The sequence below is a fragment of the Pyrgilauda ruficollis genome, unplaced genomic scaffold (assembly GCF_017590135.1).
Source record: "Pyrgilauda ruficollis isolate IOZ18807 unplaced genomic scaffold, ASM1759013v1 scaffold13, whole genome shotgun sequence".
Taxonomy (NCBI): domain Eukaryota; kingdom Metazoa; phylum Chordata; class Aves; order Passeriformes; family Passeridae; genus Pyrgilauda; species Pyrgilauda ruficollis.
In genome coordinates this window covers 1,671,122-1,692,425 of record NW_024511432.1, presented here as the reverse complement: position 1 = coordinate 1,692,425, position 21,304 = coordinate 1,671,122, and the positions used below count along the sequence as shown (strand labels likewise).

Here is a 21,304-nt window from a genome sequence, read left to right as displayed (position 1 = left end):
GCGGCCGGCCCGCCCCCGCCGCCGCCGCCGCCAATGGCTCTGCGGGGCCTGGCCCGGCCCCTCCCGGCCCGGCGGGGGGACCGCGGTGATGCAATAGCCCGGGCACGGGGGCGCGGGGGGCTCGGCCCGGCCCGGCGCGGCACGGCACGGCACGGCACGGCACGGACCCGCCGCGGGGATGCTTTTCCCGGCCGCCGCTGTGTTGGGAGCGCCCCGATGCTTCGGCAGGCGCTGAGGGCCGGGAGGAGGAAGGAGGCAGAGGCGGCGCCCGGGATGGAGCGGCCGGCGGCGGCGCGGCGGGGCCGCGGACCGGGCCGGGAGCACGGGAGGTAGCGCGGAGCGGAGCAGGTGAGCGGGGAATCGGGGCCGGGGATGGGGATGGGGGCCCGGGGATGTGCGGAGCAGCGGGGGCTGAGCATCACCCGCATCCCGGCCCCAGCGCTCAGGGCGGCCCCGGCCTCGACCGGCGGCTCCGGGGTGACTTTGGGTGGTGACAGCCGCTGCTGGGCCGGGTGTGTGTGGGGGGCTGTGTGTCTGTCCGTGTGTCTGTCCGTGTGTCTGTCCGTGTGTCTGGCTGTGTGTGTGTCCGTGTCTGTGTTGAGCGGCTCGCCCCGTTCCAATGCAGCGATCTCCCCCTGCCGGGCTCCCGGCGCTGCCCAGGAGCCATCCCGCATCCCTGTCAGTCCCTGCGCTCCGGGGAGATGCGGGCTGAGAGGCTGAGGCTGCCTGTGGGGCTGCGTTTCAGTTCCACAGAAATAGAGACAGGTCTCTGCTTTGCACAACCCGGCTGGGAATAAACAGCACCAGGTGATGTCGTGCCCAAGGACTGGAGTTTTATTAACCAGTCCTTCGGCATTTCAGTGGGTATCAAAACCCATTAAAACTAACCCTCTTTTTAGGGTTGGATTTGCCATTTAATAAAAAAACTGCATTCCTTGATAAAAAGTATCACATTTTGTTTCTTTTAAAGTTTGCAGGGGATGACCGTTGCTCGTTTCCCATCAGTGCTGTCCCTGTGAAGGCTGAGCAGTAGGAGCCTCATTACCCCACTGTCACTGAGAGCTGTTACACCCGAGGGACAAGAGCTCCAGAGCCAGCCCTGACTGCCAGGGACCCTTTAGTGCCACCAGTCCTGCCCGCAGCTCCTCCCAGCTGCATCCCGGTCCGTCCCTGCATGACGTGAGGCTCCCGGAGCTCCGGGGCCCAGCACGGGCACTGCTGCAGTGCATCTCTGAGCCGATGAGGTCATAGGGAACAGGGAAATGTTTCTGAAGTCAGTGCAAGTGTAGGACACCGGGTGGATCACGCTCGGTATCTGCAGGCTCTGGAGGATAATATAATCACACATTAATACTTCTGGATTTATATTGATTTTCTTTGCTTTTAGGAACACTTTCATTTATTTTCTAAAGCCTTTATGCTGAGCATTATCTGCTCATAAATGTATTTTTTGTAGTCTGCTTTTATCATCCATTGGCACTTGCTGCTGTTTATACCTGTAACATTGCTGCTTGTCCTTGTCCCTTCAATCCCTTGTCCCTGATGTTTCCTAGGGCAGAGGTGGGTGACTCCAATGTCATCCCCTTAGGAGGAAAGAACCTCATCCTTGTGCAGGTCTCTGTGACCCAGTGGCTGGAGCATTAATTCTCTTAATTAGGGACTTCATGCCTCACACTTTTCATTGCCAGATCCAAACATCAGAAATGCACATCTTCTTTGTGGGACCAAACCTCTTCTCTTTGCTTCTCTTCCTTGTCTTTTCCCACTTTTTCATGGATTTTTTTTTTTTTTAATGCATGGAGATATAAGTATTTGGCTCAATTTCACCAGGCTATTAGTGGAGTGAGGAAATTACCTACTTTTTTGACTTTAGTGAGCTCTGATTTGCTTTTTATGTGGCAATTCTGAGACCTCCAGAACATGGGGCTTTTCATCCTGTGAGGAAGATGTCACTGGCCTGGCAGAAATACCTGTCCATGTCACAGGAGTCCTTGGAGAGGAAGCACAAGAGAAAGTGAGGACTTATGGACCTCCTCAAAACAACATCTCCAGCAGGCATGGAGTCCTGGGAGTCTGAGTGACCTTCAGCTGTCTAGAATGTATCATGAGATTCAGGAAGGGTCTCAGAATATTTGGAGGGAGCTGAGCGAACAGGATAGCTCTGCACAGCTGTGGCCCCCCAGGAACATTATCTCTATCTTAAAATACACCCCTGAGAGTGCCTTGTCCCTGTGTCTCTTTGCCATCTCCCCCACTTTTTGCTTCTTCTCCAAGAAGACAATATGTCTGTCCCTAATCCTGCTTCTCCATCCCTGTCTTTTCTGTGCAGAAGCAGAGGAAGGAATGGAGAGAACAATGCTCTCCTTCAGGAAGAGGCTGCCTTGAATTTCCAGGTTACAGTTAGCATCGGGGTTGTCAATTTTCAGGTCACATTAATGGGGTTGTCAATTTTCAGGTCACAGTTAGCACTGGGGCTGGCAGCAGAGCGGGATTTCACTCAGACAGTTGCGGGTCTTTACCCAGGTCCTCATGGTCACACGGGCTACAGGAGAGACCAAAGCTGGCAGAAATCACTTTCATCTCCAGACTCAATAATCAATAGATGAGTACAAGCTCATCATCCCCTCTGGTTTCCTGGGGTGTCCCTGGAGCTGGCTGGCTGCAGAGGCTGGGGCAGGTGTGGTGCTGGCACCAGGCAGCCGTGGCACACTCCCCTGGTGTCACACTCCCCTGCTGTCACACTCCCCTGGTGTCACACACTGTGCACATCACGCTCTGCCAGCCATGGCAGCCCCTCACCACCCAGGACATGAGTCCAAGCTGGGCTGTCCTTGATGAGAGCAGACAGAGCCTGGACACACACCCAGCCTTCTGCTGTCCCCACGGTCACCTCTGGAGGATGCCCGGGGTGCTGGGTTAGCAAAGGGCTTTTCTCCTTGGACCACTGCACTGAACCTGGACCCGGGCCGTCTGTGTAGTGTCTTTGCTTCTGAGCTCCCCCTGGGGCAGGGAATTTTCAGCCTGCTGCTCACCAGGGGGAGGTTCTTAATTTTGAGCCTCCTGGGCCATAAGGAATGAGGGAAAGTCCCACAGAAGCAGGGAAAGCCCCGCTGGGGAGGTGAATTTCTGAGGTCAGGGAGTGTCATGCCAGGTAAGCAAGAGATGGTGATGGGGTTTCAGGGGCCGTCTGTGTAGTGTCTTTGCTTCTGAGCTCCCCCTGGGGCAGGGAATTTTCAGCCTGCTGCTCACCAGGGGGAGGTTCTTAATTTTGAGCCTCCTGGGCCATAAGGAATGAGGGAAAGTCCCACAGAAGCAGGGAAAGCCCCGCTGGGGAGGTGAATTTCTGAGGTCAGGGAGTGTCATGCCAGGTAAGCAAGAGGAGATGCTGCACCTCCCACAGCCACTGCACAGTTTATTACCGCTGTACAAACTAACACAAAAAACCCCACATTCCCTGTAGCCAATGCCCCTGGCACGGCTATCCATGTCCGCCTTGCCTCAGGCCTTGCCAGCGCCATCCCTGACCCGGCACCCCGCTCCGCTCCGGCCCCGCTCCGCTCCCGCCCCGCCGGCGTTTCCTGCCCCGGCCGCGGGGCGAGGGGTGTCTGCAGCCTCCAGGAATTTGTCACCGCTTTGTTCTCCCCGCTGTTTTCCGCCCGGATTTTGTCCCCGCGGCCGATGTAGCGGCGGAGCGGGGCCGGGGCCGGTCGGTCACCGCGGCCGGGGGGCTCCGGCCGGCCCCGGGCAGCGCTCGGCGCTCCCCCGGCAGCCAGCGCTGAGCCCGGTGCCGCGGCTGGGCTGGGCTGTGCCCAACTTGTTGACACAACCGACCTTAGACAACAGCGGGGAACTGCAGCGAGGAGGGAAAATTAATATTTTTTAACCCGGGCATTTGCAAGGGGCGGATCAGCCGGGCTGGGAATTGCATTCCCGGATCAGCCGGGCTGGGAATTGCATTCCCTGCTCAGCCCAAGATGCGTGTGAGCGCTCAGGAGGGGCTGGCGAGCTGCTGAACATCTTCCTGTGCCTTTGTTGCAGAAGTGCTGCGGATCGGGCGGTCATGGAGGGAACCCGGCAGAGCAGGATCTGCCGCCCGCACAAGATAAGTGAATCCTCGAAGGTTCGTACGGTTTGTGGCACCTACCAAAAAAATCCCGCTGGGGGTAGAGGGTCTCCTTTGGGGGGAATGTGAGAATGCTGAGCTTTTAAAAAGAGGGATGGAAATGGTGGTTTACCTGCTCAAGTATTTTTGGTAGAAGTTGCTGCCTAGTGATTAAGGGGAAAAAAAGGAAAAGAAGCAGCAAACGGCATCTGCTCATCATGACTCATAACTTAGAAACCCACATCATTGCAGCACAGTAGTTTCTCTGTACTAAAAATTCTGTTATGAAATGTGGTGTGTTTGTTTTTTAAACTGATCCATCTCGTAAAATCCAAGCTCGTTACAAAAGCAAAGCTGGGATTACTCTTTAGATTCAGGCTTGGTTTTGTACAAAATGGGAGCCTTGATTCTGCAAACTGTGCTTAGCCCAGTGAACTCACAGAACCTCGGTTGCTTTCTCAAGTTTGTGGGGTTCATTTTCTTTGTATCAAAGCTCTGTCTGCACAAATACATTGTTTTTATTTGTGAATTCACGGAAATCCATCTCAGGCAGCTCTTTATGCAGGTCCTCAGGATGACTTATAAAATGCTAATAACAGCTGTAATTATTATGTTCACTTTGTTTCATGCCAGTGCAAGCTGCTTTTGTGCTGTAGTTACAGGAGCTGCAGAACAGGTACCTTGTAATACCAGAAAAAAAGCTGGAAAAAGAAACTTTTCAGTGCTTCCTTACCAAAGCTGAACGAGCCAGATCTCATTTTCTTTTGCACCATTGATGAGCAGCAGTGCTGCATTAACAGTCTGAGAGAAATTAGATCTTTGAATCCAAGAGAAGCTGAAATTCTGCTCTAACACAATTGATGAAAGATAAATAGGACTAATTTTTAAATGCATCCCTACCAATATAATCTTTCCCTCAGTGCTGATCCTGTCTGCCACTTAAATGGTTTAGTCTGAATGTAATGATAATTCATCACATTAAAAATTAATTAACTTGACAGCATTGTTTTATTTGCTTGCTTAGACAGCAGCTGTCACTATCTGTTAAACTTAGAATCGCTGGATAATGTGAAGGCTGCTCTACAGACTATAAATAGCTTGAGAAAGATGTTCAAGTTCAGTATGAAATTGGTCTTGGTTCTGAAATGTGCAGCTCTCAGCTCCTGTTTCTTGCTCCCTGAACAAATGAAGTCACCAAGTGGGCTGAAATTCTGAGCTGCTGTGCTGTGAGTGCCTCCGGTGCAGTGTGGAATGATTCCTGGAGCAGCAGCAGTCCCACATGGCAACAAGGATTTCAGGAGAGCGAGTTGCCAGGCGGATCTGAGGGCAGGATTACGCTGCTGCCTCAACATCCAGCTCAGCAGAGAGGGATCTCTGGCAAATCTTATATTCCGCTGTAATCTCGTTATGCATGACGGTGGTATTAGGGAATATTAGAGAGAAATGATCAGCCAGCTCCCAGGGATGAGAGGGAGGATGGGTTTGGTTCAGTCCAAGGGTTTGGATCAATCCTATCCCCCGTCAGTCAGATTTGGGAGAGGGTGCTGCAAGTTGTTATTTCTTGTCTGTTCATCTGCCACCACCAACTACCCCTGATTACAGCTGCCACAGAAGTGTGGTTTATCCTTTGCCATATTTATTCTTCTGCCCTCCTCTCCACCCCCTGGTTTCTGCTTAGGCTCATGTACAATATCAGCTTTTCCCAGCCTCAGGAAAATTCAGATAAAAAGCTTTACAGTCCTTAAACACAAATTTTTTTCCTGTTACAAATCTCTGGCAGTTTTATTCCTCAGTGGAAGCCACTTTGTTGTCTATGCCATAGATCCCTTCTTAAGTTCAGAGGTGTGTTCATGAGTAGAAGGCAAATTAAAGAGTTCTGGTCCAGAAACCTTTTAATTATTGAAGCCTCTTCCCTTAGACTGGTTTAACTCTGCACATTTGAGTGTTCAGAGCCATTCCAACAGCAGGATTTTTGGCAGCTTGGGCTCCATTGTTTAGAAAAGAACATAAGGAAATAAAGAGAATCTGCTGGGATGTCACAGTAAGAGCAGCACATTTGGTTGTTAATTTGGGTCTCAAGAAGCCCTGTTGGCTCTGAGAATCAAACCAGGGTAGAGAGGGTCCCACTGTGGTTTAACCAGCCCAGCAATGGCTTTTCCAGACTGCTGTGCTCTCTGCTTGGGCAGCCAGGAGAGCCACAGGCCATGAGGATTCCTAGGAGAAACAACATTTTGGTGGGGAAGGGAAGGGGGAGTGTCTGGGAGGCTCAGGTCACCTGTGTGACTTTTCCAGGTGTCACCTCTGGGAATGCAGCCTGGGGGTTTAGGACTGGGCAAGATTGAGACAGCCAGGACTGTTCAGAGCTGCCTTAGGTAGGACACAGGGATGTGCTTCCATTCCACCCCTTTTCACTGCTCTTACAAGTTCTTACAGGCTCTGCCTGGTTTGGATTTGGCAATTAAAGTATTTGGTATTTGCATTTACCTTAACCTGGCTTTTATTAAGAGGCCTCACAAGGTACCTGGCTGTGCCATCACACATTTAATTCCTCCAGAGGGTGGTCCTGAAACTTCACTAGACAGTCTGGACTGACCAGCAGTGTTCAGTTCACGTTCTGCAGGATATTTGAGGGGTAACAAAATGTTTCCATCTTGGTTCACCCTAAGGCTGCTGATGTGAGTCTGTGGGAAAAGAGGCAAATGCTGGTGGCCTCAAAAGCTTGGTGACACATCCAGAGCTGATGCTTAGAATGTGGGCACCAGAGGGATCCCAGAAGGGCACTTAATGGATGTGTCCTGAGGGCATTTTCCCTTTCCTTTAAAAGAAAAATATCTGCTCCTATCATTTAAACAAAACTTACCTCAGCTTCTGGAAGTGAGGAGAAGCCTTGTGGGAATCAGTTCTCCACATGTGTGGCTTTGCACATAAATAAACAGCCATTACTCCTGAGTGCTGTGTGTGTGCGTGGAATAATGTGGGAAGAAAGAGGGGGATTTTACCCTAACAAGCTTAGAAATGCAGAGTTCTGGAAAGATTTAAGAGGGGGTAGCTGTCAAGCAAGCAGTAACCCAAACAATACATGGGCTGAATGAAAATTCGGAGTACTGCTGCTTCCCACTCTAAATGCTCTGTGAGTAGCTTAGCTGGGAGAACTCTGCAAGGAGTCATTTGGGGGGCAAGGAAGAAAGGAAATGTCAGCAAGATGTCTCTGAGACAATGAGTGGAAGAGTTTCAGAAAATTGTGCCTGTACAACTCATCAGGGAGGAGGTTTCAATGCAGCATTGTGGGGGAAGGAAGAGTAAATTTTATAAAAAAAGGGGAGTAGGAAGCAGTAAAAGTCTCCATAGGCCTTTCAAAGTGAAGGTGAGGAGCTCAGGCTCGTACTGTGTCACTTGCCAACTACTTCATGTCAGAATTGATTATAAATGTGAATGTGCAACACAAAAAAGCTGTCTCTGACTTATTTGTGACTGCACTTAGTGGAAAACACATTGTGGAACTGATCTTGGTGGAGGTGCCAGCTGCCTGATGCTGTCTGTGTTTTGCAGGTGTACAGGTGGGATGACCACTCCAGTCTGGTTCTGCAGAGCCTGAACGAGCAGAGGCACCGAGGCCTCTTCTGTGACATCGTGCTGGTGGTGGACGAGCAGAGAGTCCCGGCCCACCGGAACCTCCTGGCTGTGTGCAGTGACTACTTCAACTCCATGTTCACCATCGGCATGAGGGAGGCCCACCAGAAGGAGGTGGAGCTTTTCGGAGCCTCCTACATCGGTCTCAAGGCCGTGGTGGATTTCCTGTACGGCAGCGAGCTGTCTCTGGACGGAGGGAACATCGACTACGTGCTGGAGACAGCTCACCTGCTGCAGATCTGGAAGGTGGTGGACTTCTGCTGCGAGTACCTGGAGAACGAAGTCAGCGAGGAGAATTACCTGTACCTGCAGGAGCTGGCCTCCATCTACAACCTGAAGCGCCTTGACTCCTACATCGACTCCTTCATCCTGCAGAACTTCGGCACGCTGTCCTTCACCCCGGACTTCCTGCAGAACATCTCCCTGCAGAAGCTGTGCCAGTACCTGGACAGCAGCGACGTGCAGCAGGAGTGCGAGCACGACCTGCTGCAGGCCGCCCTGCAGTGGCTCACGCAGTACCCGGAGCGGGAGAACGAGGCTTACCAAGTGCTGGACAACATCCACTTCCCCCTGATCCCCAAGAGCGACCTCCTGCACCGGGTGAAGCCTGCCGTGTGCTCGCTGCTGCCCAAGGAAGCCAACTGCGAGGGCTTCATCGAGGAGGCCGTGAACTACCACAACAACGTGGCGGCGCAGCCGGTGCTGCAGAGCAAGCGCACGGCGCTGCGCACCTGCGAGGAGCGCCTGCTCTTCGTGGGCGGGGAGGTGTCGGAGCGCTGCCTGGAGCTCTGCGATGACACCTGCTTCCTGGACACCAGGAAGGGACAGTGGGTGGCAGAAACGCCTCTGCCGGCCCGGCGGAGTCATCACTGCGTGGCGGTCTTGGGAGGATTCATCTTCATAGCCGGGGGCAGCTTTTCCCGGGACAATGGAGGGGATGCGGCGTCAAATCTCCTATATAGGTATGATCCCCGCTGTAACCAGTGGATAAAGGTGAGGCTTGAGCTGTATTATTTCTCTGTTCAAAGTCCTTTATGTTTACAGTGTTTTCTCTTTTGCTGATGGAAGGACAGGGCTTGTTGGCGTAGTCAACATGGCAGCACTTGCAAATGAAAAGTCAAGTTAGTTAAGTTGAAGCAGCTGCTTGAGTCCTTTGTGGGAATGCTCAAATTACACAAAGAGCAAAAGAGTTTGGGGCAGACATTCAGCTTCGTTTGGGATTTGGGCATCTCATCTGAGAAATTCCTGATTATAATCCACCCGCAATTCTTTAGATTACTTGTGGAATAATTCTGGAATGGACTTGGAGTTGATTGCTTGGTTCATCTTCCTCAAGCTGATATAAATCAGAAATGGGTGTGATGTAGAAAGGAAATGTCTCTGACAATTGTCAAGTGTCTCTGTGCTAAATGTCCCTTAGAACGAGCTCTTTGCTCCCAGTGCTGCCACAAAACCATTCATCTGTGTGGGTTACTGCGCCACTCCTTATTCCCATATGGACCAATCATTGTTCCTGTATGGACCAGCTATGGTTCCATATGAACCAGTCATGATTGCTCTATGGATCAGCCATCCTGGATGGTTCACCTGTGCTTTTCAGTGGTTCCAATACCTGTTTCTTGCAGAGTTGGGAAGGAGTTCCTATAAACACCAACTTTTATAGAGTAACCTGTCTTTTAGAGGTTTCGTGTTTTCCCCTTGTTGAAACGGATGCTACTGCAGAAAAACAGAAGTGTTTTTTGAATATAATGGTCAAAATCATAATCTCTCCTTACCAAATAGAGGGGAAGGAGCAACTTCCCCATCCTCAGACATGAATAGTCCTTAAATCCCTCTCTTACCAGACACTGGAAGATGCCAGCAGGTCATTTTCTTTACCAGGTTGCCTCCATGAGACAGAGACGAGTGGATTTCTACCTGGGAGCCATCACTGACATGCTGGTGGCTGTTGGTGGCAGGAATGAAAACGGAGCCCTGTCTTCAGTTGAGACCTACAGCCCTCAGAAGGACTCCTGGACATACATAGCAGGACTGCCCAGGTAAGTGAGCTGCCTGGAAGCTCCCCTGTGTTTGAAGAGTGGTAGTATAGGGAGCTTGTGTGGCTTTAGTTGATGAAGGGAACCCTGGAGGGGAGAGAAGGGGATGTAAAAGCAATGTGGCATCAGCCATACCAACCACAGCAGCAGTTGGGAACTGAGCAGGCAGTGTGCTTGTGTCAGCAGGGTTTTAATTTTCATCCCAAGGTGCGTCTGGAGGATGGGAGGGAGAGCTCTGATCATTTCATTCTATAATTCTTACAAAGCTTTTCCTGAGGCCACTTGGAGTTGAATATTTTCAGAAGCACTTTTCACATCTTGGTCATTTCTTTGGCCTTACTTTGTCACCTTGGTGTGATGATTTTCCTTGTAGGGTGTTTGTGTTGGGCTGCTCAGGCTGGCTGTCACAGCTAAACACATTTACCTGTATTGGAAATACAGAACCCTGGCAAATGTGAGCTCTCTCTCTCTGTCTGAGTTAAAACCTGGCTGTTCTGCTTTTGAGAGGTTTAAGCCCTGCAGCTCTGTGGTAGCAGACAGGACATTGCTGTGTCTTGAATCAACGTCAGAGCAGTGACTTTGTAAGGACAGCAGGACAGCATTCCATTTGCTAGCAGTGACTCAGATTTAGTGCTGTTTCACATTTGTGGGAATCACAGGGATGTTGGCTGTAAGGATGGTGTTTCCATGATGTCTGAAAGCTCAGCAGCAGTGCTGGCTTTCCCAGCAGTGCCATCACAGAGCAGGTTCCTGCAGTTTGGTTTGAGAGTTCAGGTTTTTCCCTGCTCCCTGAGCTGCAGAGCCAGAGGCAGCCAGTGAAGGCACAGAAGCCTGTTGCCCAATTCTATTTTGGGCAGGTGCTGCAATGCAAGGCTGATCCAGGCTAACAGCTGGGCTCGAGTGCTCTTCACAAGCAGGATGCTTTTTTATTTCTGTTCACTTAGGCAGATCCAGCAGCTGGGGCTAAACACCACAGCCCTTCCTAGGAAGCTGTGTAGGAGAATATCTTCATGTCCTAAATCCTTCTGTAAACTGGGGTCACCTGTGAGGTGTATCCTGTGTGGATATTTTTACTCATAACTGATCCTGGGGAAGTTCACACAGTTGGATTAATCCACCCAGACTCTCTAAAAGGAGCAGTTTGCCTGCATATTCCAACTGCTGCCTGTGTGCTGGCTTTGGGAATTCTGCAGCTGCAGCATTTAAAGTGAACTTTGACTTGTGGGTGTTAATTTTTTATTAGATTTCCTGGCTGGTCTGCTTGGACAAGGCAAAAGTCCCCTCTTAGGGGATAGACCCCTCTCAGGATGAATTATTCCTGCATCCAAATAAATGATTCTGCATTCTCTCTTCCTGTTGCTCTGTCCTTGTGTCAGCTCAGCTGTGTGGTGACAGCTCCCCACTTTTCCATGCAGCTGCTGTTTTGCACGTTTAAGTGTCTTTAGTTAGATCTTAGTGGACTCTTGGTCCTTTTGGATTTTTTGTCTTTTCAGCCTTTTTTTTCCATTTGGTGCTGGGCAGTGAATTGTTTGAGTTTGAATTGTTTCTGCACAGAAGGAACAAGGCAAAAAGAACTTTATGCAGGTTGCAAAAGGCCAGACTCAGAGGTGAGGAACAGAAACCTTTCTGACACACGTCCACTGCTTGAGCCGGGTGGCTCTGGCAGATTTGGGGCTGCTGAAAAGGGTCTGGGCAGCCCCTCCTTGAGGTACTTGAGGTGGAGCTGTTAGAGCAAGTCCAGAGGAGGCACCAGGATGATCAGAGGGGTGGAACACTTCTCCTAAGAGGAAAGACTGAGAGAATTGGGATTGTTCAGTCTGGAGAAGAGAAGCTTCAGGGTGACCTAACTGTGGCACTCCAGTGCCTAAAGGGAGCCCACAGGAACCATGGAGAGAGATTTCACAAGGGCCTGGAGTGCCAGGACAAGGGGGAATGGCTTTCCACGAGCAGAGGGCAGGGTTAGATCAGATTTTAGAAAAAAATTCTTAGCTGTGAGATGGTGAGGCCCTTCTCTGGTTGCCCAGAGAAGCTGTGGCTGCCCCATCCCTGTGAGTCTGTGATTTACTGGCAGTGGAAGAAGGATGAGAGAGGATTCTGTGATCCATTCAAGACTAGAAGCATTCGAGCTACAGTTCCTCCAGCCTGCTCCACTCTTCCCTTCAACACACTCCTCATCTGATCTCTGTGATCCTCCTCACCACATGGTTTTGTTCCTCAAACAGATTTAAGTTCTTGTTTCACTCAACATCTCCCCCAGCTCTCTTCCAGCAGAAAGACTTCTCATGTAGAGGAAACCAGAAGCTCCAGTCCTCTGCTTCCTGACTGCCTGATAAGGCATTGTATCCCAACAAAACCTCTTCTTTTCCTTTGTTTTTCTGTCTTCTTCCCTCTGAAGAGAACATGTGCAGGTGTTTTGGTCCTCTTGGGAGCATGACCACCAGCAGCAGGCTTTTTGGTGCCATTCCTGACTGCCCCAAGCCAGCAACTGCCTGGAATCCTGTTCCCTGGAGTGACAGGCTCGTGTTGAGGTCATTCTGGGGTGTGGGCTTGTGTTGTTCGACTCGAGCTGTGTGGGGTGGGACTCCCAGAGGTTGTTTGTTAAAGCTTCTATGCTGAATATCCCAAAAATGGGTTTGTTTTGTTGCTTCTCAAGGGGCAGAGCTTGCCACATGTGTGGAGATTTGCAGGGAAAGGCAGTGGTTGTGTCCTTGAGCACACATGCCAGCACCAAATCCCGTGTCCGTGCTGCTGCTCGCAGTCTCGCTCCTCCAAGGAAGAGCTTTACAAGCTCTTCTTTATCTCCTCTTACCCCCCTCTCCTTCCCACCCTATAAGGTCAAAACAACACGTTGTTTTCCCTAAGCACACTCTTGGAAGGAGCTGAGCTGTTTTGACTGAACTTAGGCTGTCTTGCTGGAGAAGCAAACAGCCTCTCGGGGCAGATGCTTTGTGGGGAAAACTTCAGCCAAGTTGTCTAAAGGGTGGACGGGGTCCAAGCCTGCTACAAAGGAGTTCAATTTGCCTGATGCTCATTAGGGTCCTTGCTTGTGGGATACCTTTCCCTTTCTTCAGAGAGGTCCTATATTTTTTGCCCCTTTTCCCAGAAACTGGGAGCAGTTTCTGTCATAGTTTCTAGCCCGGCAGGGAGCAGCGGTGGCTGAGCAGAGCAGGAGGTGGGGCAGCGTGTTCTCATCCCCAACAGACCATGAAAAAGTCTGCTGCAGACAGCAGCAAAATTAATTGAGTGGCCCTAGGTTAAAGTTTGGCAGAACAACTGAAAGCTGCTGTGTGAGGAGCTGTGTTGGAACAGGCTGGGGAGAGATGGTATCTGCTCTGCCAGTTGGGTCATGAACGATCTCTCAGGGCTACGACAGGTGGACACCAAGACTGAGAGCAGCCACAGCTCACCTGGACTTTGGTTGGAGTAGGGGATTCCCAAAGCTTTACTGAGTTATGTGCTCTTCTGTCTTGGGCAGTAAATGGTAGGTTTTCTGGCATTTGAATGGTGTTACTGGGTCAGGAACTAATTTTTCAGCACTGTATCTGGGTTAAGGCATTCAAAATCGGCACCAGGCTCCAGCAGATGTTAAAATCAAATCTGCTTTCTCTTAATGCCTCTGCTTTTTTCTGGCCACTCTTGCAGATAACGCTGCCAAAATGCTCAATGTTCTCTGTTGGAGGATGTCTAGACCCACTCTATTGATGTGCCTGTCCTGTTGCCCATTTAGAAATGCCCCTCTCTCAATCACGGGGCTTGTAGAAAAGATTTGTATTGATTGGTTTCAATTTATGCATCTATTTCATGCAGTTCCTAGGAAAGTGACGCTGTTTTGGATGAGCTTTCACAAGTGAAAGTCTCAAAGTGAAACACCTCTGGTGCCTTTCAGTGGGTAATTGTCCTATACTGTACAATAACAAATTGGTGGTTGATTTGGTGCTTCAGATCTGATGGCTTCTGTCAAAGCACTCTCTAGCTGTTGCTGTTTCCTGGACACAGCCACTGACTGAGGCAAAAGAACCAGATCAGTGCTTTTTCTGCAGCTGCCTATGCTGGGCTGCATGCCTGTGCTTGAGAGACAATGGCTATTGCTTGCTTACCTGTTCAGAGCTCCAGAGCAGGAGAATATTTAACCTACTTCTCCAAAGGCCATGCAGGTTTTTATTAACTCAGGGTAATTTTTTCCCTGAACGGTGAATGCAGTGTGATTGCAGCAGTGCAGGGCTCTGGGGTGCCAGAGGACATTCCATGTCCTCACACTGTCCTCTTCCTGACTCCTCCAAACTCCCTGGTACAGCACAGCCTCCAGGCAGCTTGGTTTCATGTGGGTTTAAAATCTGCTGCAGTCTGAAATGAACTGAACTCAAGCTGCCCATCCCACCCCCAGACTGAGCATTTTAAACCCACTCCTGTGTATGTAGAGAAACACAGGCTCTGACAAGCAGCCCAGCAGCCACTGGAGATACAGTTCCCTGTTCTTGTCTGGAAGAGACCTCAGCCAAGGAGCAGCATCTCTGGGCACTTCACCTGCCTGGTATTTCTGTCAGGGTGAAAGCCAGGGGTTCACGTGCTCAAGGTACATCATGTCCACCAGAAGCAGTGAGTGTGAATTAACTGCTTCCATCATGAGGCACATTGAGAGCTGTGGAAATTCTGAGTTGCCTTTTTGGATAAAGTCCATAACTGTACCAAAGCTCTCTCCTTTTTTCTTCCCATCTTTTCCCTGAGAGGCCAAGAAGCAGAACAGCTGTGAAGTCACCTCTGCAAGATCTCCAGGGCTGGAGCTGCAGCCCCCATAGTTGAACAGACTGTCCTGGTCACTCAGCTCTGTCAGCCCAAGCGTGTCAGGGATTTTTCTGCTTCTTGTAGCAGGAACCTATTAAAATATCTGATTGAGACAGGGATCAGAGGTTTTGGTAGGCATCTAGGATAATAACCACCTTTTAGCTTGTCTCAGAAGCACTGTGCTTTCAGGGTAAATGTGGGGTTTCTTTCCTAGTCCGTCTTCTCCCTTGGCACAGAAGTGCTGGCACTCAAGGTGCGTGGAAGATGTTCCGATAGCGTTTGTGTGGCTCAGAGAAACCATTAGCCTGCAAAGTAAAAACAGCTCAAGGTTCTCTCCACACAGAGCTCCAGCGTGTTCAGGCACGGTTCAAAGGCTACAGCAGTGCTAACAGAGGTTTGTCTGCCGTGGAGGTTGCGTGGTCTCTGGTGCCTGACTACAAAGGATGGTGGTGGAGGCTCGTGAGTGCAGCCTGATGAGTACATTGCTCTGTGCCCTGTGGGGATTGAATCGTTTGGGCTCCTTGTGAGAGCCAATTTGCTGTGGCTGGTGCTGCATCTTTTGACACCCCAACTCCCCCAAAAGAGGGAAAAAACTTATATAGAAATGATCTGTTCAAAGCCAAAGCAGCTGATGCTGTTCATCACCTGGGCTCAAAGGGGTTTGGTCAGGAATAGCCTAGCGTGAAGTTAAGAACAGCCTGGAGATTTAGGTTTGTAGTGGGTTTATTACAGATGATCCAAGGGGGTTTCCCTCTGCCCTGTGGATGCAGCATGCGTGGTGCTGCTTCTACCATCTCATTTTCTCTTACCATGATCTGTGATGGGCTGGGGTCTGCTGCCTTGTCCTGGGGTGAGCAAAGAGGTTCCCAGCTGTAGGGCAGAGGTGGTAGAGCAGACAGATGGCTCATGAAAATGACACTGCCTGTGTTGGGACTGCTGGTGAATCAGGCAGAGAGCGTGGTAAGAAATGTATCCAGTGATCCTGAAGCTGTGCAAGGACAAGGCAGCAGCAGTTTTTCTTCTTGGTTTCTCTTGGTTTATCCCTACTGGTAAATCTGAGAGGTGTAATGATTATTTCCCCTTTCTGTCACAGAAACCCTTACTGACGTGCGGATTTTTTTCCTCTCAGGCTCTCTCAGACTGATGCAAGCCGAGCACTGGAGCAGAAATATGGGAGTGAAGGTCATGCCAGTAGAGCAGGATGGGCTATTTCTGTTGTGTGACACACTCTAGAGGATGCATTAAAAAGTGATTGTCATACCTCAGTGCTCTGTAGTGACCAGCTATGGAAAGGGTGATTTAAAAGTGGTTGTCAGGCTGTGCACTCTGCAGTGCAGGGTGAGGCCTGGGAATGAGAGGAGTTACTGGGTAACCGCCAGATCTGGGATTCTTCTGCCTTTAGTTACTGTTTATTTGCTTCTTTAGCACAGTCCCTGCTGCATGCTTGTGTGCCTTGATAAAACCCACAAGGACTGTCCCTGTTTGCCTGCCCCAGGTTTACCTACGGCCACGCTGGCACCGTCTACAAGGAATTCGTGTACATTTCGGGAGGCCACGACTACCAGATCGGCCCCTACAGAAAGAACCTGCTGTGCTACGACTACCGCACGGACGTGTGGGAGGAGAAGAGGCCCATGATCACTGCCAGGGGCTGGCACAGCATGTGCACCCTGCAGGACAACATCTACTCCATCGGCGGCAGCGACGACAACATCGAGACCATGGCGCGGTTTGACATCCTCAGCGTGGAGTCCTACAGCCCCCAGTGCAACCAGTGGACCAGAGTGGCCCCTCTGCTGCAAGCCAACAGCGAGTCGGGGGTGGCGGTTTGGGAAGGCAAGATTTACATCCTGGGAGGCTACAGCTGGGAGGAGGCTGTCTTCTCCAAAACAGTCCAGGTCTATGATAAGGAGAAAAATAAGTGGTGCAAAGGGACGGACTTGCCCAAAGCGATTGCCGGAGTGTCCGCGTGTGTCTGTGCCCTGAAACCCAAAACAGAGGACAAAAAGAAAAAGATAAAAACAAAAAAACATCAAGATCGAGGAAGATGACCACTCCTGGATAGCCACCCTTGGATGGTGGGCTCCTTGTGTTTAGACATTTCTATCTAACCTTTATTCTTTTTCTTTTTAAACAGGGTGGGGAGGGCATCTTCTGAAGCCTCAGAAAATGTACACTTGAATGTGGTTTTTGGATTAAACTCATGTTTAAGGTAAAAACAACAAAAGAAACCAAAAACTCCCCCTCTTGCTCTACAAAGGGTGATGCGGCCAGAGAGGTTCTGCCGATCTCTCCTGAATGTCAAGGCTTAGGCTTCTCCTTCTGTGGTTCATGGCATTTCCACATACATCGTATTATATCGACGTTTTAAGGAAATTTTTAAAAACAACTTTTATACTTTTTTATACCACATTTTGCTAACTCAGTCTCTCGTTTGCCATGTATTATGTTGTTGACTGTGGAAGCTGCTGCTCCGTGCTCGTGACCCCGTTGTTGGTGTCAGGATCCTCGTGTGGTGATCTTTGGTCTCTGTGTGGCTTGGCCAGGACGCGGTGCAGCTGCTGGAGCAGCGCTGGCATTCCCAGCATTGTCAGGCAGTCAGCTGGAATTGGGACTATTGTCACAATTCCAGCTCCCCCAGAGCCCAGCTCGCCAGCCATGCCCATAAACACCCTTTATTTCAGTGACTGCTGATCTGCTGAGTGGATTTCAAGGGCTTTGGTTTGAAGTTCAGCTGTTGATCGTTGCTGTTATTTTTTCCTCAGTCCTCCTCTCCCACGTTCCTTTCCATGAATTTCAGATTTGCCTTTTCTCCCACCTGGTGTATGTGCAGGTGATATCCTGCTACCCTCATTCTTTTGTCTTTTCTTCCCCCCTCAAACTACTTACCTCAATAATTAGAAAACACTAAGAAAACATTTTTGCACTTAATTTCATTTGAAACTCTGGTGAATCAAAAACCTACTACAAGCACGTGTGTATCAAAAGAGGTAACAATAAATTTCTGGAGTGCAAGGAGGTTATAGGTTGTTTCTTCAATGCTAAGAAAACTAGTTGGAATTAATTTTCTGAAACTCTTTGAGGTGGTTTTTTTTTTTTTGGTGTTTTTCTTTAATTTAAAAAAAAGCCTCAGGAGTCAATCTTTCATTTGCATTAATGGATTTATTTTAAAGCCTTTGTGTACTGCATGAGGTAATGGTTATTCTTTTTTAGCCTAAAAATAAATTTCAAACAAAACCAAAAAAAAACCCAAATGAAACATTTTGGTTATGACAAACTCATTGACAAGTTTTTGGGGTTATTTTTTAAATATCTGAAATCCTTGCTATGTTGACTGACAACTACTTAACTTTTTGGGAACATTTCATGTGTAAGTATAGAACAAAAATTTCAAAGACTTGCTTTTTTTCTGTTACTGGGTTGCTTGTTACTATATCCCCTCTTTTAATGTGTTTATGTATTACATTAATGTCTGGGAACAATAAATCCCGTTTAGAATATTCTATTCATCACAGCCTGATGTCTTGTGTATTGATTTCATTGAGGTTTTCCTTTTTGATTAATTGGAAAAAAATAATCCTGTAATCATTTTTCAGTGAAATTCATAATGGTGGAAACATTTTAGTAGGAAGGTAAATTTAACAATATGAAGTAGAAATATAACTTATTTAGATAATTCATTTTTCTGCATTTTTCTGCTCCAGACAGTCAGAAGAGACGAGGGGGAATGGCTCCCCACTGCCAGAGGGCAGGTTTAGCTGGGGCATTGGGAAGAAATTCTCCCCTGTGAGAGTGGGGAGGTGCCGGCACAGGGTGCCCAGAGGAGCTGTGGCTGCCCCTGGATCCCTGGAAGTGTCCAAGGCCAGGTTGGACAGGGCTTGGATCAGCCTGGGACAGTGGAAGGTGTCCCTGCCATGGCAGGGGTGAAACAAGATGAGTTGTGAGGTCCCTTCAAGCTAAACCATTCTGTAATTCTATGAAATTCCTTTTCACATTTTTGTAGGTCTGACAAAAGATCCAATCCAGGATCTTTGTAGGGTGGTTTCAAAGACAGTATTTAATGGAGCGTAGGTAAACAATTTACAATTTCTTAACATTAATCCTCATTGCGTGAACAAAAGGCATCTTCAGTGCTCATCAAAGCAAGCTTTCTTTCCCCTGGTCTGTGTGTTGGGGAAAATACCAAAGCCAGAGGCTGTGAGGGAGTGTGGGACATGTTCTGTGTCATTAGAGGTCACTGGGGGATCCTACCTATTGCTGCCAGAAGCATTTTTCCATTACTAAAGGAACAAGTGATCCCCATTTGCACCTCCAAGCCCATGGCAGGGAGCACTCCTAAAGGCAAGGTCTGGCAGAGTGCCCCTAGATTTGGGATGTTGTGGATCCAGATGTGGCTGCTCAGCCCTGGATTTGGGATGTTGTGGATCCAGATGTGGTTGATCACCCCTCGGGAAGTGTCAGCAGAGAGCTCAGGGACCTTGGAGATCACCCTCACTCCCCAGGGCTGCATGGCTTTGGGGAATTGGTGTGCTGGAATTTCTGAAAAATGAAAGGGAGAATTTGTGTGACATCAGTGGATCTCTGCTCTGGTTTTTGAGGCCTGAACAATCCTCTTGGTGAGGAATTAGGGTTGGCAGAGGAAAGGTGTATTCTCTTGCTTCGGCCTGGCTCCTGAACCTGCAGATCCCACTGCCTTCATCCCCAAGCTCTGTGGAGCATTTTACTCTTGCCAGGAAGCACAGCTCTTTCTTCCTGCCTCAGGGAAAAATAACTACTGCTCTACCTCATTTCTAAAAAGGTTTCCATTGCCAGATTCTGAGGAAAGCTCGTTTTACCTGAAACAAAGCAGCTACCAAAACCCTCAGGTTTGTTCTTCCCACACTTCCATGCCTGTATTGTGGCATTGGCATGTCAAGGAGCTGCTGCTATAACTCTGACGCTGGATAACAAATCCCTCGAGGTACCCTGAGGAAAAATCACAGCCTGCTGTGAGATGCAGTTGTTTTGAAGGCTTGAGAAAGAAAATGGAAATATTTTTGTTCTCGAGTAGAAATTTTAAATTGAGAAAAATGTGCTGGTGTCTTTCTGTGTAAGAGATCTGACTGCTTTCAGTGGTTTCTTCCAAAAACTGCTGATTTTCTGGGCGCTGTTTAGGATTCTGGATTCTTGCGTGACAGCAAAAAAAGGGGTTGTGTGTCTAGGGAATGTAAAGAAATAATTTAACCTTCAGTGCTCTTTCTGAGAGCAATTTAACTTGCCGAAAACAAGCCCAGATTTGAATTGTGATTCTTCCCTTGCTGGTATGTCTTAGCAAAGCTCTGACCAGTAAGACAAAAAAAAAGCTGGAATGACAGGCTTTAAATATTATTTTATTTCAGCTTCTTGAGCTATTTCAGTTCTCATGAATGTAATAATGAGCGAGATGCTAATTATTCCTTCATGAACTTATGGCTTTGGGGTGTCTCAGGGATCAGGTCAGGGCAGATGGAGAGGTTCTGTCACCACGCTGTGAGAGTCAGAGTGCAGCTCAGCTACTCACAGCTTCCTCCTCCTTCCTGGTGACTCCACACAGGCAGGACACAGCCCAGTCACGGGGGGGTTGATGCTACACACATGTTTTAGCTCCTCCTGGAACTCAGAGTAGTTTTGGGAAAAAAATATACCTTTTTTTTTATGATGAGTTCAGTGACAGAACATGAGGGGAAGGTGAGATGGAGACTTGCTGGTTCTTTTGATGCTCCAGAACTGACAGAGATGATTTAATGAGAAGAGGGAGGACTTATATTTAAGATAAGGATGAATAAGTCACAATTAATTAGCCAGAAGTTCTGCATAGATAATGGAAACACTGAGTCAAGCATCCACATGATCTACTAAAGGCTTGTCCACACTTCAAATGTGTTTCTGCTTGACCTAGTCCATGCTTAAGCTTTTTACATCAGCAAATATTTTACAAGTGTCCAGAAAATTTAGGAATATGGAATTTGAAGTCAGGTTTGCATTAACCCATTTTTGGAATTAAATAGCTGCTGTTTGCCTGTGTTACCTGTCTAAAGTCTTCCACCTGCAGAACCACTCCTGCCCTTCTGCTCTTAGGTTCCCCTTGCCCACTCCCAGGGCCTGCTGCTGGCCTGGGACATTTAGGGTTCAGAAAGTTAAAAAAATATTACCAAGGCTGAAAACTGTACAATTTTTGATGCTGACCTAGAGCTGTCTGGTTCTTTATTGAAAACTTAAATATCCTGTTTTTAATATGAGCCAACTGACCCTCCCTGAGATCCAGCCAGGGCTTGCAAATACTTTATGTAGGCAAAGCCCTTACTGGACCTAGAAACTGTTGGGATAAAGGTTCTGCATCTCTAAAAAAAAAAAAAAAAAAAAGTCCTGGGAGCCCCTGAAGCTCTTGGCACCCGTATGAAGCTGTACAAGGACAGCACTAAACCTCCTGAAGTGCTAGAGTATTCCCTCTGTCCCTGAAAAAGTGGGTGTGAGGGTCCCGAGTGCTTCAGCTCCCCAAAAGCCACCCTCAGAAGCGCTCAGGAGCCACGTGCACACATCTCCTGCCACTGTCACCAGCACAGATCTCATGACCTTGTGAAGTCCCACGGAGTCCCCAGCACTTTGCATTTCCAGCAGGATAAAGAGCAATTACCTGGAGACAGATACCCTGGGAGTGGTTTGTCCAACTCCCGGGCTGCTGCCAGACAATCCTTTATTTCCACAGCCATGGACCTCATTTGCCTTTGATAAATCT

The 21,304-nt window shown here is 48.9% G+C and overlaps 1 protein-coding gene across 1 annotated transcript; it reads left to right on the top strand.

Moving 5' to 3' along the window:
- Positions 1-85: 85 nt before the first annotated feature.
- KLHL36 (kelch like family member 36) lies at positions 86-18,064 on the top strand. Its single transcript, XM_041458882.1, has 5 exons — positions 86-348; positions 4,039-4,120; positions 7,652-8,725; positions 9,614-9,771; positions 16,046-18,064. Exons 2-5 carry the CDS (start codon positions 4,061-4,063, stop codon positions 16,599-16,601), a joined length of 1,848 nt encoding a protein of 615 aa, XP_041314816.1. The 5' UTR covers positions 86-348; positions 4,039-4,060; the 3' UTR covers positions 16,602-18,064.
- Positions 18,065-21,304: the final 3,240 nt, after the last annotated feature.